At 32.3% G+C, this 18,408-nt stretch overlaps 1 protein-coding gene across 1 annotated transcript in view; it reads right to left on the minus strand.

Annotated features, from left to right (window-relative positions):
- The window catches only part of LOC107437024 (echinoderm microtubule-associated protein-like CG42247), an 84,536-nt gene that overhangs the window by 11,398 nt on the left and 54,730 nt on the right, over window positions 1-18,408 (minus strand). The window contains exons 11-15 of the mRNA XM_087154682.1: window positions 17,768-17,905; window positions 8,040-8,165; window positions 3,585-3,741; window positions 2,348-2,445; window positions 716-809 (exon numbers count right to left, since the gene is read on the minus strand). Coding sequence (XP_087010808.1) covers window positions 716-809; window positions 2,348-2,445; window positions 3,585-3,741; window positions 8,040-8,165; window positions 17,768-17,905 — 613 coding nt within the window. The remainder of the gene's footprint in view (window positions 1-715; window positions 810-2,347; window positions 2,446-3,584; window positions 3,742-8,039; window positions 8,166-17,767; window positions 17,906-18,408) is intronic.

Genomic DNA, 18,408 nt, shown 5'->3' on the forward strand with positions numbered 1-18,408 from the left:
AACTCCTTTCAACATATTTTTTTGCCTCCCATGTTTCATACCTTCCCTTTGAAATGTGTATAACGCACCATCATACGTGTTTATTAGATAATACGATTAGTTAATTTGTTTTATATGAACTCATGTTTATACTTTAAAAATTTTCCTTAAAAACTGTCCAATAATTTTGGAGAAAATCGACCATTTCTAAAAAATCTCGTAATTTTGCACACCAATATACTTTTCTTAACTAGCATGATCTCTGAGATCTCCTATCAGCTATTTGATCAATTTTTGAAAATATATAAATTAATTGAAGATAAAAACTATTTAAGAATGCTCATTAAATCAAAGAGATTGTACTTACTGAATACGATATCATGGCAGTCATTGTCTGTGAATATTGTTTTGTATCCAATGTTTCATACCTTCACTTTGAAATGTGTATAACGCGCCATCATACGTGTTTATTAGATAATACGATTAGTTAATTTGTTTTATATGAACTTACGTTAATACCTTACAAAATAATTTTCTTAAAAACTGTTCAATAATTTTGGAGAAAATCGACCATTTCAGAAAAATCTCGTAATTTTGTACACCAATATACTTTTCTTACCTAGCATGATCTCTGAGATCTCCCATCAGTTCTTTGATCAATTTTGGAAAAAATATAAATTAATTGAATATAAAAACTATTTAAGAATGCTCATTAAATCAATGAGATTGTACTTACAGAATACGATATCATGGTAGTCATTGTCTGTGAATACGGCCTGTAGATATGAACCCTCCACCGACCAATCCAGCATTAAAATAGGAACACATCCCTATAAAATTGTTTGTTTTATTTAAATTTTTAACACACAGGAAGAGATTTTATTTTTACATACATATTCAATATGAATGGGATTTAAAACATCTTTAAAAGTTTGCAATATATCATAAATTTTCGTTAAAAACATTTTAAATTACGATGAAAAATAAATATTTTTGAATTGCCAAATAAAACAATTTTTTTTAAAATTAATGATATACTGTTTTTCTTTAAAAAAATAAAGTTTGAAACAAATAAAAGTGGAAATTTTAAAATTATTTGATTGAATATATATAACAATTTTAAATTTATTGAAGATAAATCAAATAAATTAATCAAAGAGATTAATCTATTCAATGAAAGTGAACACTATAAACAGTGCGTTTCGTTATTTCAGCCACTGATTAATTTAAAATCTTTTAAAGTAAATTAATTAATGATTATTAAAAAGCAATTATTAAAGCATAAAAATAAAGAAACGTCATCAATCTCTGGCCAATGAATTTATAGAGTAACGAGAGCAAAGCTCGTTTGAGATACATAATAAAAGGTGAGTCTTTTTGACATGGTTTTTCATGATTTTAACCCCTTGACATATCATTTTAAAACTCTAAACTATAGGTATACCTTGTTTATCATTTTTATCACAAAATTATTTTATTTGTTACATATTTATATACTTTTAGTGAATTCTATCATTTAATAACAATCATTTAATAACAACAATATTTTTTGTTAAAATGCATGTAACATTCAAATTTGAAGCAATAAAATAATAATCTTTGCAACCGTACATTTATCAACGAAATAAAATTGGTCGTTGATACCCGATATTCATGTGAGCGGGGCTACCCGAAATCCAATTTTTTTGAAAATTTGTAATTACGCGAGCAGTTTTTCACATATAGACTTCTTTCTTCGTGCAAATTAAACTTAAGACTACATACTTTAATGCTGTATGTATAGAAAAAATTATTTTTTTAGTATTAAAATGAAGTTTAATCGAAACATTCAGCCAATTTTTCTTAATTTCATGACTACTGTATTCAACATATTTTCAAAACTATTGTTTACCATGTTAACAGCAGCATAAATACTTGAAACTTTGAAAATAATCTTTTTTTAATATAACAATTAATGTCCGATGGCCCATTGACTTAAAAAAATATTCTATACATATGAAATTGACAGTGGGCGGGGGTACCTGCTGGGCGAGGCTACCCGACTCTCCCCTAAAAATATTATAAGCGAAGCAAATGCAGCATGAAAATCTGTTTAGTCATTAGCGAGGAAGGTGGAATTATTAACATCAAAATCAATGAGATTGTTCGATGAAACTTTGAGGAGTTTCTAAGAGCAGTTTTTCAAATTCTGCTTCCCCCGGCCACGAAACTGGTTTTGATGTTTTTAGTCTTGTTTTTTTGCTTTATGATTCGTTCTATTATCATTTTTTCAAAACTTCACTTTATGTAAAGATAGTCAATATAAAAGAAATTAGGTGGTGATTTCAGAGAATGGATAATAGTATTCTGCAGATTATATTGTACTTACATTTAGAACAAAATCAATTTTATACATATATCCATTGCTGTGCGTTTGAAATAAATATATATTGCCATCGGCTCCTCCAATTGCTAATGTATCTCCATCTGTAAAGAGAATTCAATATTAATGTCCTTTTCATGAGATGAAACTATAGTTTGAATTAAATTTATCCTCAGATCTTTTTTAATGTCACTGGTCTCGCAAAAAATATTTTCCATACGTGATCGCGGTTTTCCCCATTCTTATATAATTCCATGCTTTGTCAAATATCCCAATTTTAATAGAATAAAAATGGTTTATTAATGAAAGGGACCAATTTTTCTTTTATTGTGTTGTTTTATAGAAAAAGTAAGTAAATCAAAAGTTTACATAAAATACTTTGTGCACTAGATCTCGACTTCGTTCATTTATAATTTGATTCGTTGTCGCATAAAAAAGTTTAATATATTTGTGATAAATGTTTAATTATTTCGTTATTAACTTTAAAATGTTAAACGTAATAAGGGGATCGATTTTAATAACGGATTCTTTCCATTGACAGTTTAAAGTATGATGGGTGTTTATTCCATAGCAGGCACATGGCTCTGTTTAATGAATGTATTTATGTCGAGCTATTTAAAAAAAAATTTTTTACCAAAAAACTTAGCTAAACAGTGTAGTGTAATATTTCTTTCTTTTTTTTTTAGATCTAAATTACTTCATATTTTTTCTTTTCGAGCCTAATATTGTTTTTGAGCGAAAAATATGATATTTAAGATGTAAGACGGTTAGAGGTCGTATCACGCATGAAGGTGAGGGAAGGGGTTCTCGAAATTGTGACAATCAGAAGGAGTTTGGGAGCGTGTGACTTCACAAAGTTTGATTAAGATCAAGACATTCAGCAGTTTAAATGCTTTTAAATAATTTATTTTTAGATCTTTTCTCCAAATAAAGTGCCAATATAAAATCATTAAGCTCAAAAATGTAAGCAAACGTAGTTAAATTTTAAAAAAATTGAAAAATGACTATAACTAGTCCTTTGTGTTATATAGCACGACATGTGACAGGGGTTGACATATATGACACTTTGTGACAAGAGGAGAAGGGAGATAAAAAATATTGAAAAAATTTTTACATTATATGGAAGGCCCATTACCAAAAATATTTACAAACCCATATTTTTATGGGCATCATCGAAGGAAAGAGAAAAAAAAAGTTTTTGATAATTAAAGATTTTTAGTGAAGGACATTGCGAATGAATTACCAGGAGAGTACTTTAATGTGAATAAAGGAGTGTTGGTTACAGGAAGCGTCGTAACATGTAATCCATCTTCCATATTGAGAAATGTGACGTCTCCATGTTCATCTCCTACAGCTACTATACTTCCATGTGGATGAATCGTTATAGAATAGCACTCACTCTGAAAACAATATCTTGAATAGCAGTAGAATAGAATAGTAGTATAGTGGAATAGTAGTATAATAGAATAGTAGTATAATAGAATAGTAGTAGATATTGGCTAGTTCAGATAAAAAAAATAGATTATAGTCTTTGAAAAGTTTCAAACCTCAATGATAGGAAATTATCGAATTTCGCAAGTTTCCATTTCATTTTACATGTTTTTCAATTTCTCAAGAAATACTTAAGAAAATATTTTATTTAATTTTAGAAGTGCAATTTTTCATGTAATTTTTCATACTTTGCAGAAAAGTTTTGAGTTTTTAAGGATTTGAGGGACCGACAACAAATTACGAGAGAGAACAAGTATTTTTGAGCATCCTATACCAAAAAATTAAGCAATAAGCTTGTAACTTGCATCGATTACTTTAGTTGTTATTTTTAATAACTGCATAACATTTTGTAAACCTAGAGTAAATACTAATGGAGATATGGACATTTTTAAAAAAAAATAATTATTCTGCCTTACATTTTCCTATAACTTTATCAATGGAATTAAGCAAAATTTTTGGAATAATTTAAAATTAAATGCAAAATTATTAATTTAAAATAAAAAAGAATTCGTTAAAAACTGCTCAAAATATAAGTATTGAAGGCAGTTTTTTTATAGTATGCATGTGCAGAAAAATTAAAAAAAAGTTTCTTCATAGTTTTTTAATGAATCGGATTTGACAACTAATGAAGAAAGTTTGATTTAAATATCTTAAAAATTTAAGAAATGTTAAGCAATTTTCTAAGTAGTTTTTGTATTTTTTTAAAAGAATGCTCAAAATGATCAGGGGTTTTCCACAAATTTTATTTTGTATTAGAAAAAATTAATAACATAACCTTACAATCATCGTAATTTAATGGTATAAAGAAAGAAAATATACTTTTATGGAGAATGATCCATCCCCACAAAGACGGTCTCATTTTCAATAAATCTCATTTAATAGTATAAAATGAAATGAGAGGAAATCCCCTTATCAGTTTGAGCTCTTTTAAAAAGTACAAAAACTATTTCGAAAATTGCTTGGAATTTCTTAAATTTTTACGACATACAAATCAAATTTTTTCATTCGTTGCTAAATATGATTCACTTTAAAATTACGAATAAATTGTAAATTTTTTTTGAGCATGTGCAGTATAAAAGAACTACTTTAAATACTCATATCTTAAGCAGTTTAAAAAATTTTTTTGGCATTTTAAATCAATAATTTTGTAATTAATTTTAAATTACAACAAAATTTGAGTATTTAATAATTTTAATAGTTGAATACTGAATATTTTTAATAGCTGAATATTGAATATTTTTAATAGTCGAATATTGTATATTTTTAATAGTTGAATATTGAATATTTGTGAATATTATTTAATATTATATCTATTGAATATTTTTAAAGTTATAGCAAAAAACGTAAAACAAAAACAAAAATTAGTTTTCTTATAAAAATGTCCATTTTTCCAGTAAAACTTACGCTAGGTTTACGAAATTTTGTGCAATTATAAGAAATAACAATTTAAGTAAACGATACTAGTTTCAAGCTTCTTGCTTGATTGTCTGGCATGGAGTGCTCAAAAATAATTGTTTTCTCTCGTAATTTATTGTAGGCCCCCCAAACCTCTGAAAGATTTATATCTCATTGATAAGTATAAAAAATTGCATGAACTAAACACCTCTAAAGTTACAAAATAATTATTTTAGTAATTCGTGAGAAATTTAAAAAAATGGGAAAAACTGAAAGTGTCTCTTTCATTATTGTAGGGTAGTATATTTTTCAAGCAAGAAGCTGTCCTGCATACAGGGTGTTTCGTTAAGATCGCATTTAATATTGTTAATTAGAGTTCTTATCAAAAATGAAAAAAAAAAAAAAACTACACATGAGTTCACAGAAAACAGCCTTGTCTACTGTAGTTTGTAAGACTTCGGTTGTACTTTTTTCTCCCTTAAAAACTTTTTCTTAAATTTTTGTAACTTTTTTTCAAACTGTCATGTTTATACTTCGTTGCCTTTATTTTTGATAGAGATTCTAATAAAGCATATGAAGGATGGTCTTTACGAAACACTCTGCATATTTAACATCTTAAAGACCACTTTAGCTCGAAAGCAGTCTTAAGGTTGCTGCCTTTAAATATAGTTCTTTTATTCATAAATTAATAAGCTAAATTTTATTCATAAAATCATAAGCTAAGATTTTATTCATAAGTTCATAAGCTTACATTCATAAGCTAAAAATTTTTTTCTGTGAGTAAACACTTTAATACTGGCACACCAGCTGATAGTTTTTTCTATAAATTTAGCAGAATTTTTACAGTGTCTCTCTCTCTCTCTCTCTCTCGTATACCTGTTAAGGCAGAAGGGTGCGCTTGTTCTTGTTTTCCAGTGGCACCATCTATGGAAAAAAATTCGACTTCTGCCTCACCCATATGTCACACCCGTTTATAGGGCGGACCCATTCATACATCCACTCATTCATCCACAGGTCGTAATTTTGACCTGAATCTGAGAACGACTAATCTCCAATCCAGCACCCCAAGAGGTATTGATTTGTTATGGGAACATTGAGAACTTTGCGACTCGACAGACTTAACGTGCATCAGTCATCATTTACAACACGGGGAGTCTTCGGTCGGCTGGGTTCGAACTCTCGGAAATGGGCCCAGCGCCCTACCGACCAGGCTATCCCGGTCCCTTTTTTACAGTGTGATCTTGTGGATAATTTGATGAGATTGGTTGATGAAGACTACAATTTGTTCCTTCCACAGTCCCCAGATCTATATTTATTTGGCGAGATTTAACGAACTATCCATCATTAAAATTCACAACTATCCAGCCTTACACTATTTTAAAGTCATATGAACACTACAAACGGTGTATCTTGTTGTGTTGAGTCCATGCCAAGATATTAACTAGTTAAGCGCGTTTGACATGCATACACGATAGACCAGATCTCTATTGTGGTGTATATGACGTATACAGCACAATAAAAAAATTAAAAAATTCAACTCTTAGTGTAAAATAAGAAAAATTAAAATAAATAAATAGTAAAAATAAATAGTAAAATAATAAATAGTAAAATAATAAATAGTTAAAATAAACAGTAAAATAACAAAATTATTACTCTTAGTGTAAAATAAAAAATTACCATTGGCAATCAAAACTCGAAATTTTAACAAAATACAATAAGAAGATTACTTAAAAGTATGTTTCCATTACATAACCAATAGAACTGCAAAGTATTTTATATTGAGGTGCACAGGGGACTTGCGGCCTGAAGCAACACCTCCTAGATAAGAGCAGGCCTCAGCACGGGTTACCATAAATATTCATTAGTAGCCAAACGTAATGACATAGTTCGTATTTTCAACCACTGCACAGCTTAGTACCCCTAACGAAATGACATCTTTCTTATTTTTCATCTACTGCGCAGTTAACTTCGTTAGATCGACTACTAAATTGATTCGTGCTAAGGCCTTCCTTTTTCTAGGAGGTGTTGCCTGAAACCGCTAAAAAAGTAATCCTAATGAGCATTATGCATTTTGCCTCACAGATGGCAATGTAATCGAGAAAATTAAAATAGGGTACAAACTGTTTGAAATGGACAAACTGCTTAAATAAAAATAAACACTGTCAAAAAAAATTTCATCGATATTTTTCGAAAATAAAAAGTAGCGAAACATTTGTATTTCTGTTTCAACCTGATGGCTTTCGAGATGTTACCATTTTAAGACATTTTTACACCATTTTCATTTTCGTCGATTATAGCTTCCACTGTGAACGTAAATTCAAAAACTTGTAAGTCAAATTGGGGTAAATTTTTATGGAGCACCCAAATCTTTCATAAAAAAATAGAGAAGGGATTTATTTAAGATTTTAAAGTTGTCGCTATCCGACTTTTAGGGATTGGGTTGTTAAATAGAGCGCTCGAAAATATTTCCCACGCATATTTTCGATTCCTTGCGTATTTCCCAAAATATTTTACTGTTTATATAATCTACAGACACCTAGTAGTCATCTCAAATCTAGTAAGTGACAGTTTGTGAAATACTCTTAATATTTATTATGAACATTGTTCAAAATCTTTTTAATTTCTTGCATCTTACATTAGAGTTTCTCATTTAACGAACTCTCTTTATCAATAATAAAAGAAACTGCTCTGATATATGTAAGTTTTTTTTTTCATTTCGTCTTATAATTCACAGAATAATTTCACATTCGAATATCATAACCACCTTGATGAGAAAATAAAAAATAGTTTTGAGAATGGGTAAATTACTTACATCACTTTGAACTTTCCAAATGAGACTGTTTACTTCCCATTTACAAATGTAACGATCTAGTCCAGCTGTTACAAAACATGCCTTATCAGGATGGCAAGCAAGAGCTCTCACATCATCACAGTGTCCCTATAATTAACATAATTCAACTTTGTGAAAACTGCCGCCATACAAATAGACAGAACATTAATCACGGCAGCATTTTTCATATATTGTATGCATGAGTAAAAAATTTAGACATTTTGTTGAATATCTAAGTTATGCATAGAATGCTTAAAATCGGAAGTAAAACATTAATATTTCACATTTTGTCAAGGAGTTTTATATAATGTTAAATAAGAAACCAAGCTGGCGAAGTATAAAAAGGAATTCGAAAGATATAGCGTCTGGTTATTCAACATAATTCCTCCAATTTATACTTTATCGTTAACAACTATAATAGGTTGGCTAAAGCGATTTAGCCGGTCTAAGCACCGAAAATGCGAAAGTTTTTTAAAATCATTTTATCATGTTAGAAACCAACTACAAATTATAGGGATTTGGTAAAAATGCGGTTTTTCATCTCCGCGCCAGGTTTTCCTGCGGTTTTCCATTTCCGATCTGTGGCGCCAGGCATGGTGCGTAGTCGCCATAGGAATCAGCTGGATGACGTACACAGGATCGGCAACCTTGTACCTTTCTTCAGTATTTAAGAAGCTTCGAACATTGCTCCGTGCACATACCACACCATTGGACTCAAGCGTAAGCAGAGTGCGGTTGTGTTGTGACCAGCTCTGTGCGATTGAATCATGTCATCACGATTAGGTTATGCTCCTGGACTTGTACCTTCACGTGTTGGTTATTCCTCATGTGGGGGCTCTAACCATCGATCCGGCAGGGGATTCAAGACTATGTCTAGCGCTCCTCCAAGGACAACTACACCTCGTCTAAAGGTTGATTTTCCTGACTACAAGCAACCGACCATGACTGAATTCCTAGTTCCCGAGGTATCAACAAGGATTTGCGTCTCAGCTAAACCAACTCCAGTTCTTGAAACAACCATGCCTGAACAGCCGAATCCCCCCGTGGAAAGTCCAATTATGGATATGGAAGAGAGCACCCAAGCTCCTGAGGCAATCAACATCACCCCTCCTATGGAAACGGAGCAGATTCAAGAGTCGATTGAAGAGGCTTCGTCCTCCGAAGCGGAAAAATTCACCAGCAACAACAAAGAGCCACAGGTAAAGAAAAGAAAGAAGAAGAAGAAGAAGCTCACTAATGCTACTAAAACCACTGATAGCTCATCGCCTACAACAACTAACAACTCTTCTCCTTCCGAGTCCCTATCTCAGCCGGAGCCAACGACTACTACTACATCTGAGACTACGAACGAGACTCCCGATAATGACAAAGAGACTTCCAAAGTTACTGAAAAAGCTCTGCCTACAAAGCACGCCAAAATACTCATTCGTGGGAAACCAGATGATTTTGATGCAGAAAATATTTTCCATGAATTTGGAAAGATGGACTTAAAACTTCACGAAGTTATCCAGTTCAAGAAGAGGGTCGGCGGGGCCTATAGGCTCCTCCCCCTTTTTCTCATCATTGCACCAATAGCAGATCAGGAAAAGATCTTCGCTACGAAGCGTATACTACAGATCCCAGTTAGTACCGAGAGATTTCTAGGCTGCCGGCGGCCGCCACAATGCTTCCAATGCCAGGGCTTCTGCCATTTTCAGCGATCCTGCTCAAATCAACCCAGATTCATGAAATGTGCAGAAATGCACTACTCATTTCAATGCAAGAAGGATAGGAATTCTCCCGCCAAGTGCTGCAACTGCGAGGGAAGCCACACCTCCAATTTCTCTGGGTGCGAGGCCCGCCCCAGAAGAAAAACCTCACAGCCTAAGGATACACCTGCTACCGCAGCTCTTCACCTAGTCACCATCGTGAAGGAACTGCAGGAAATCAAGAAGTGCTCGGTTTACTTCAAACTTTACTCAAGGGGTCTTCCCCTTCGGAATGATGATCCACAACTGCAATTCATGCCCATCTCCAACTGGGATTTGATATTTGTTTTATCTCTATGGACATTATCTCAGTCGCCTACAGGCATCACAACCGATGAAGAAGTGGAGTGTCCGCTTGGCGGACAGGTACTTCGAATTCCATCTCAGCTCAAGCTCAAGCTCTGTGCACACATTAATGACCATACCTTTACAGAGTCTAGCTCTGTGCGAACCATGTCTCATCGAACTGCCCGCGGCGGAAAGGTTAGCCCTTCCGACCGCCCACGAACCTCATCTATTGATGTTGCATCTATGTTAGATAAGCGGTATCTACTGCCTAAACACTATGACCCCCATTAGATGAAAGACCATCTACTATCGATTACAACTGATGTTGATGCAATTAACAGAGTGAACAATGCCTACGTACAGATTTTCTTCGCAACGAACGATCCATACTATATGCATCTCGCCGGTGGAGCCTATCAAGCCATTCAAGCCCTTAATGCCAGACCATGGAAGCTCTCTTCCACTAAGAGAATGGAGCCACCACCGAAGAGAAACTCACAGACTTCCACTTTACATGAAAAAACTGCATCTGGTTATATACCTTTATCCTTTTTCTCCAAAAAGTCAAATAATGACCAGGTTAAATATTCTGTGTATGACAAAGAACTTTTGGCGATTTATTTGTCAAAAGTTCATTTTCGTTACATGTTGGAAGGAAGGGTATTTCATGTTATAACTGATCATAAACCTTTGACACACGCCTTTGCCCAAAGTTTTGAAAAGTGCTCTCCAAGACGTTTACGACAACTAGAATTTATATCACAGTTTACTTGTGTTTTACGATATTTAGCAGGCGCAGAAAACTTAGTTGCAGACGCTTTGTCAAGGGTAGAAGAAATTGCTTTTCCTGACAAAATTGATTATATGCAAGTTGCAGCTGAGCAGTTGACTGATGAGGAATTGCAGGTATATTTAAAAAATCCAGATGTTACTAATCTTAAATTTAAATTAATTGTTTTGCCTAATTCTGATGTAAATTTGTATTTTGATGTCTCCCAACCTAGTGCTCGTTTGTATGTACCCATGAAATTTCGAAAAATGATTTTCGATTCTGTACATAATCTTGCACACATCAGTGCCCCATCTACTGTTAGACAGTTATGTATTGTACATATGTTTGGCCTTCAATTCGAAAAGACATTGTTCAGTGGTGTCGCACTTGTTTAAGTTGTCAAAAGGCTAAAATACATCGACACTTAATATCTCCATTGGGCAAAATTCCTGTGCCTAATGCTAGGTTCCAACATATGCATTAGGACCTGATTGGCCCTTTACCGATGTGTAGAGGATATAAGTACTGTTTGACTTTAACTGATCGGTTTACACGATGGGTTGAGGTGGTACCTCTGCAAAATATCACGGTAAATACAGTAGCACGAGCAGTGATTTTCAATTGGGTTTCACGGTTTGGTGCTCCTCTTAGAATTTCAAATGATCAGGGAAGACAACTCGATTCCTTCACTTTCAAGAAATTAGCACAAATTCTTGGTGTTGAAATTATACGTACAACTGCATACTATCTTAAGACCAATGGGATGATTGAACGTGTTCATCGAACATTATAAGCTGCCCTTATGTGTTATACTACAGATTCTTGGCTTGATAATTTACCATTAGTTCTCCTGGGTTTGAGGGCAGCTGTTCGAAAGGATTGGAACTTCTCATCTGCTGAGTTAATCTATGGGCAAACATTGAGGGTTCCCGAAGAGTTGTTTACTAACTCGGGAAATGACATCTCGCAGTCTGAATTGATTTCTCAGTTGCGTAAAGCATTTAGTGAGGTCAAGCCTGTAGCTTCTGTTTGGCATAACAAACGGGTTGTTTATGTGCCTAAGGATATTCAGACTTGTACGCATGTGTTCGAGCGACATGACACCGTACGGAGATCATTACAACCTCCGTATGATGGTTCATATTTAGCTCTTAAGAGAAAAGCTAAAATTTATCTTCTGCAGATCTCCACGAAGAAAAAGTGGATTTTCATCGACAGGTTGATACCAGCGTATTTGAAAGTGGACCAGACCCTCTCTTTAATCCACGGTTATTCTCCTGGCCAGTCTGACCATTCTGCAACTACACCTTCCGAGTCTCTTTTGGCAGAAAAGATATCGGATTCAAAGAAGTACGTTACTCGGTATGGAAGAAGAGTTCGTTTCAGAATCTGACGACTATGAAACTCCTGTGGGGAGTGATGTGGCGCCAGGCATGGTGCGTAGTCGCCAAAGGAATCAGCTGGATGACGTACAAAGGATCGGCAACCTTGTACTTTTCTTCAGTATTTAAGAAGCTTCGAACATTGCTCTGTGCACATTCACACTTAACTCTTACTTTTCTGTTTTTATCTTGTTATTATGTTTCAGTTGGTAATAAATGTTGTTTGATTTTGTCATAGTTGTCCTCAACTTAATATGAGAGGGTTCCTCCTTCTCAGATCATTTTAAAAATGAGTAACATATTTTTTTTTATAAATTCTTCAATGCACTGTAATCGGATATTTTTTTCCGAAAAATTAAAATTAACTTTCAATAATAATTCACTTAATCTATTCTGTAGTTATGTTTATGGAAGATATGTTTGACATCATTACCCATACAGCAGAAATAACTACAAAATAGGGAGAGAAGTTTCACTTTGTTGGGAATCATTTAAATAGTCTCAGAAATGCTTCTAATTTACATCTAAAATGTAAAAATTTTCACCTTTTCTGAATATTTATTTTTTATTTTTTTAAAAAATTTTTTATCAACATTTGCGAGGTCAGAAACGCAAAATTGTTTCATTCACTAGAAAAACTTTTTTTTTATGTATATATAGATTTCTTTTGTACTATGAAAAAAGTCATTATTATTATAATTGCTTTCCTTGGCGTGTGTCACAAGGAACTGAAATTTCAAGCCGATGAGCTGTTATAAGCATGAATGCTTAATCATAAAGTACGGAGCGAAAAAAAAATTAAACCTTTCTCTTGATTTCACTTACGGTGATTCTTGTTACAATTTTATTTTGTAAATAAAAGATTAGAGAACTAAACTATTGAACGTAATTACTCAATACAAATAAAAAAATTTGTTTAAAAATATATTTCATTTTAAAAATGTAATTTCAGAAAAGAATTATGTGCAGGCAAGAAAGAGATCGAATGAAACTTGAAACTTAAATAAGCGTGGGTATTCATGACGTTCGAAAACTGATGGAAAGGACTGGAAAGAACAGAGCTACGAAAGGATTTGAAGGACCTTCAATTTACTCAGCAAATGATAAGCATAAAATATCATGCATAGCACGAAAAAATTATTAATAGAGTTCTGAACAATTAAAAAAAGTTTTATCTCCCTATGGAGATACTCTGTTAAAACAAAAGAATGCCGTTGCAAGTTAAGAAAAGACCATTGCGGCATAGGATTTAAGTAATCATCCGTGACTGCATGTAATTCCGCTTTATTTCGTTATCAAATTATGCAAAGATGCTTTCAAAACAATACAAAAGCTTTTAAAAGTAAAACATGTCTGACAGAAATTTAATTCGTGCTTTCTTTTATGATATATATCATAGAATTATTTAAAAAAAAGTTATAGTTTCGTAGCCTTACTGGAAAACTAGACAAGGCGACACATTTCAATAAATTAGGGAACATTCGTTCTTGAAATAGACACAGCTAAATGACGTTGCAGCACCATTGGATTTGATTGGACCATGAAAAATAGCGCTTCTTATGCTGACATGCTCTTAACAAATCAAATGTGAGATAAAGAATTTTTACTTTCGTTTCGCTGAAGAAGAAAATCGTTTGCAAGAAATTTTTTTATTTATTATTCTTTCATCAGTTTCTTTAATTATGGACAGAAAGACGTACATTTCTAACGATTTTCAGATATCATTTTTATTAATTCTTATTACTTGTGAATTGATGATTGTTGTTAACAACTGTTATTATTATTAATAAGAAAGCAATTAAAAAGGAGGTAGTGCAATGTCGTTTCAAGAGTTGGCGATATTGATATAAGTTCAGGGTGGGAGCTTGGCATCTATTTAGCGTACAATTAGCTCCCTCCATAGGGATAATGGATTTTTCTGAACTTGAGACAGTCCTCACATTTCTAGACAAGCCACAAAATGGCTTGATAATAATGGAATAAATATTTAAAAGTGGCCTGCTTCATCTCCTGATTTTAGTTCCACAAAGGTTTATAGAGAAAAATTAAAAATTGTCTCGAAAAAGCGGGAAAAAAAACATTCAAAGAACTGAAGGAATATCTGTTAAAATATGGGACGAAATAAATTTAGATACTCTCAAAGTCTCTCTACGAGAGACTTTGAGACCTCGTGCAAAGACGGTTTCAAATGATTATTACTGTTAAAAGAGAAAGAATTTATAACTTATTTATCTGTACAATGTTGTATAAAGATAAGACTTCTTGAAACACATTTTAATTTCTGATTTCTTTTTTCATTTACTTAAATAAGACATTTTTAAAGGTCTCAATTTTTCTGCTCCCTACTGTACATGTTTACAAATTTTTGAATGACAATTCTCTTCTCGCGTGGATAACAGATACTTGGAACAAATTGAGCTAGCTATAAGTCTGGAGGAAATGAAAGGTTTACAGCGAACAGTTCATATGAAACAAATTGCTCCAAATTTTTAAAATTATTCTCATAAATCTGCGAAGATTCAATAATAATTTAAAGCTATATTTTTGTTTTAATGATGCTTTATAAATACCACGGGAGAAAGATGCGTCTTCCTTTCGGATTCAATCAGTTATAATTTTCTTTATTTTCTTATCTTTCAATTTCGGTTTTATTCATTTTGCGAATTTATATTGAAGGAAAATTTCATGAGTGATTGAAAAACATGTAAGATATTTCGTGTTTTCAAACACTGAAGTATATATATATTTATATATATATATATATATACAGTGAAACCTCCGTTAAGCGGACATTCATGGGACCAAAAAATTTGTCCGTTTATGAGAGTTGTCCGTTTACGGGAAGGGTACCCTAATAACGAAATTTAACACCGTAAATTGTTTTTAGAATATTCTCAAAGATATGCTTCTGTAGAATAGTTAAATAATATCTACAAGGATACTGTAAATATCTACATGAATATTTATTTAAACAATAAGAAAGATAAAAATGAATATATAAAGAAGTTTGATATAAATACATAATTCTGGATGTAGCTACAGATAAATAAATAAATATAATTTTCCTATTAGCAGAGATACTCAAGTTAGACATATAATACCAAATAGGAGCGTACTGTCCTCAGTCCGTTTAAATTTTTAGGTTCACATCCCCTTACACCTACTTATCATTTGATAGGGAACATGGTTAATACCTTCTTGGAAAATAAACCTCCCATGATTCCCAGAAAAAAAAGTAATACATACCTGTAAGTCATGAGGACCTATGGAGATGATTATTCGCAATTGATCAGCTATCAAGTGTTTGAATAAATGTTTCCTTTATATAAACACCTCAAAGATTATACTTCTGTTCTCCTTTTTTACCCCAGTTGTGTTAAATACAGTCTTCAAATTGATAAGAAAATTAAAGAAATTTTCAATGGGGAAGAAGCATTGAGAGAAGTCATTTCAACTTGAGGGGTCTCATAACCTGTGTGGTCCAGATGAAAAGATCAAAAGATGCCGATGTCAGAATTATTTCAGGAGTGCAGTACCATTTTCTCTCCTTTCTTTACAAAGATAAGGCAAGGTGACAGGAGAATTGATTTTTCGGTGGTGAAATAGCTTAACAATATATTTAGTTAAGGATAAGGCAAAAAGCTTTATTTACATGCTTTAAAAATGGTGAAAAGTTGAATTTTTTTAGCTTGCAATTTATTTAGAAAAAGGTGTCCGGTTTGTAGAGATAAAAAACAACGTTTCAGGACCATAATGACTGTCCGCGTCCGGTTACAGGAGTGTCCGCTTTGCGGAGAATGTACGTAATGGTTTATTCATTGAAGGTTTCCGGGGAATTAAAAATATGTCCGTATTGAGAGGCGTCCGTTTTGCAGGAGTGTCCATAACAGGAGGTTTCACTGTATATATATATATATATATATATATATATATATATATATATATATATATATATATATATATATATATATATATATATATATATATACACACACACTGAGTGGCCAAATTATTATGACCGCCCCTTCAGTCATCTGCTTCCATACCCTATACGGCGCGATGTGCGTCGAACAGTACGTTCAGAGACGTTCACAGTTTCTCCTTGAGTAAGATCGCTTGCAATTTGTCGCACTATTGCTCTCCTGTTGCTCTGCACAACCCTGGCCAGCCTTCTCTCTGATCGAGCATTCAGTACCCTGTGACGACCACAGGTCTGACGTTGAGATCCGGTTTTTTGCTTGATTGTCCAATTTTTGTACACATTAACAACTGCTGCTCTAGAACACTTCACAAGTGCAGCCGTTTTGCTGATGCTCGTTCCGACACATCTCGCACCCACAATCATTCCACGTTGAAATTCAGTTAAATCACTTTTCTCTCCCATATCTGAGCAAGCAACACGGTATAACTGATGACTCACTTGTCCAGCATTCCCGTGTTATGGTTATCTTGCCCTCTAGCTGCAACGCTGTGACGTAATAACTCATTTGCATAAAACTCTGAGGTGGTCATAATAATTTGGCCACTCAGTGTGTATATATATATATATATATATATATATATATATATATATATATATATATATATATATATATATATATATATATATATATATATATATATATATATATATATATATATATATATATATATATATATATATATATATATATATATATTAATATATATATATATATATATATATATATATATATATATATATATATATATATATATATATGTATATATATATATGTATATATATATATATATATATATATATATATATATATATATATATATATATATATATATATATATATATATATATATATATATATATATATACGTATATATATATATATATATATATATATATATATATATATATATATATATATATATATATATATATATATATATATATATATATATATATATATATATATATATATATATATATATATATATATATATATATATATATATATATATACGTACATAAAATCTTACGTATATAGATTAAATTATATGTTTTTGATTCATAGCTTTCACAAAATGTAAGCGTTACGTATTTTAAGAGTTTCATTTTTTAAAAGTGTATCAGCATACATATAAAGTTAGACTAAAATATACAAGATTCCAGAGCCGACAAAATACACAAACATTCTAACGCAGCGAGTTTGAATTGCGACGCAATCCGAAAGGAAGGGAGGAAGCAATTTCAGGTGTAAGCGAGCTCAGCGAGCAGGGAGTTAGCCCCTAGTTGCCACATAAATGTTATCATTCAAAATTATTCCATATAAAGACTTCATCGCATCGCATCTTCTCAAGAAAAGTAATGCAGTCAAAAATGCTTAAGTTTAGGAATTGTTAGGAAAATATCAAATTAACGTTATTCAATGTACGCTTTACGTTTCTTTCTGTGTGGTTTTTCTTTTAAAAAAAACGCATGCTTTTATTTGTGAAACATAAAGTGATATACTGATATCTAGAATAATGCCCTGCAAATATACTTACATGAACCACGGGATTTAAAGCCCACATGACTGATCCTTCCAAAATGACGTTTTTATTTGTACCTACGAAGAGTTCCCATTCATTAGTAACTGTTTTCTGGGGACATAATGAAGTTACCCCTCCCGAACCAGTTGGAAGCTGAAAGGAAAAATTTTTTTTTATATCAGATCTCTGCTTTAAATTACGTTAAAGGATAGAATATTGATATAAAAGATCAGTTTTAATCAGATTCTATCAGTCTCTAATTTTAAAAGAATTCTTTTGTTTTCTCCTATAATAAACGGTTGATGGGACAGTTCACTGTTTTAACCATACTAATGGATTAAACGCGATTTATGTGATTTTGTGACGGCAGTTTTAACTGTTAATCTACCTTATTGAACAAACATGAATTTTATTTTATAGCCGTCGGTGAGCCGACCTAATTTTGGGTTTACGATAACTAATGTTCAACTCTGTAGCCTTGTAATTTTGAACCTCATTCAGAAGACAAGGGAACTCCTAGATCAAATATTATGAGAAATTTGCCTTCGTGGAGGACTTTTTGATGGAACTAACACTCATTTCTGTTACACAGAGAGAAAAACCATGAAAACCTTCAACGGCTAGTCTGACTGCAAGCGGATCCCAATCCGTTCATG

Source organism: Parasteatoda tepidariorum, chromosome 11 (genome assembly GCF_982258835.1).
Source record: "Parasteatoda tepidariorum strain Cologne lab strain chromosome 11, Ptep-v5.0, whole genome shotgun sequence".
NCBI lineage: Eukaryota > Metazoa > Arthropoda > Arachnida > Araneae > Theridiidae > Parasteatoda > Parasteatoda tepidariorum.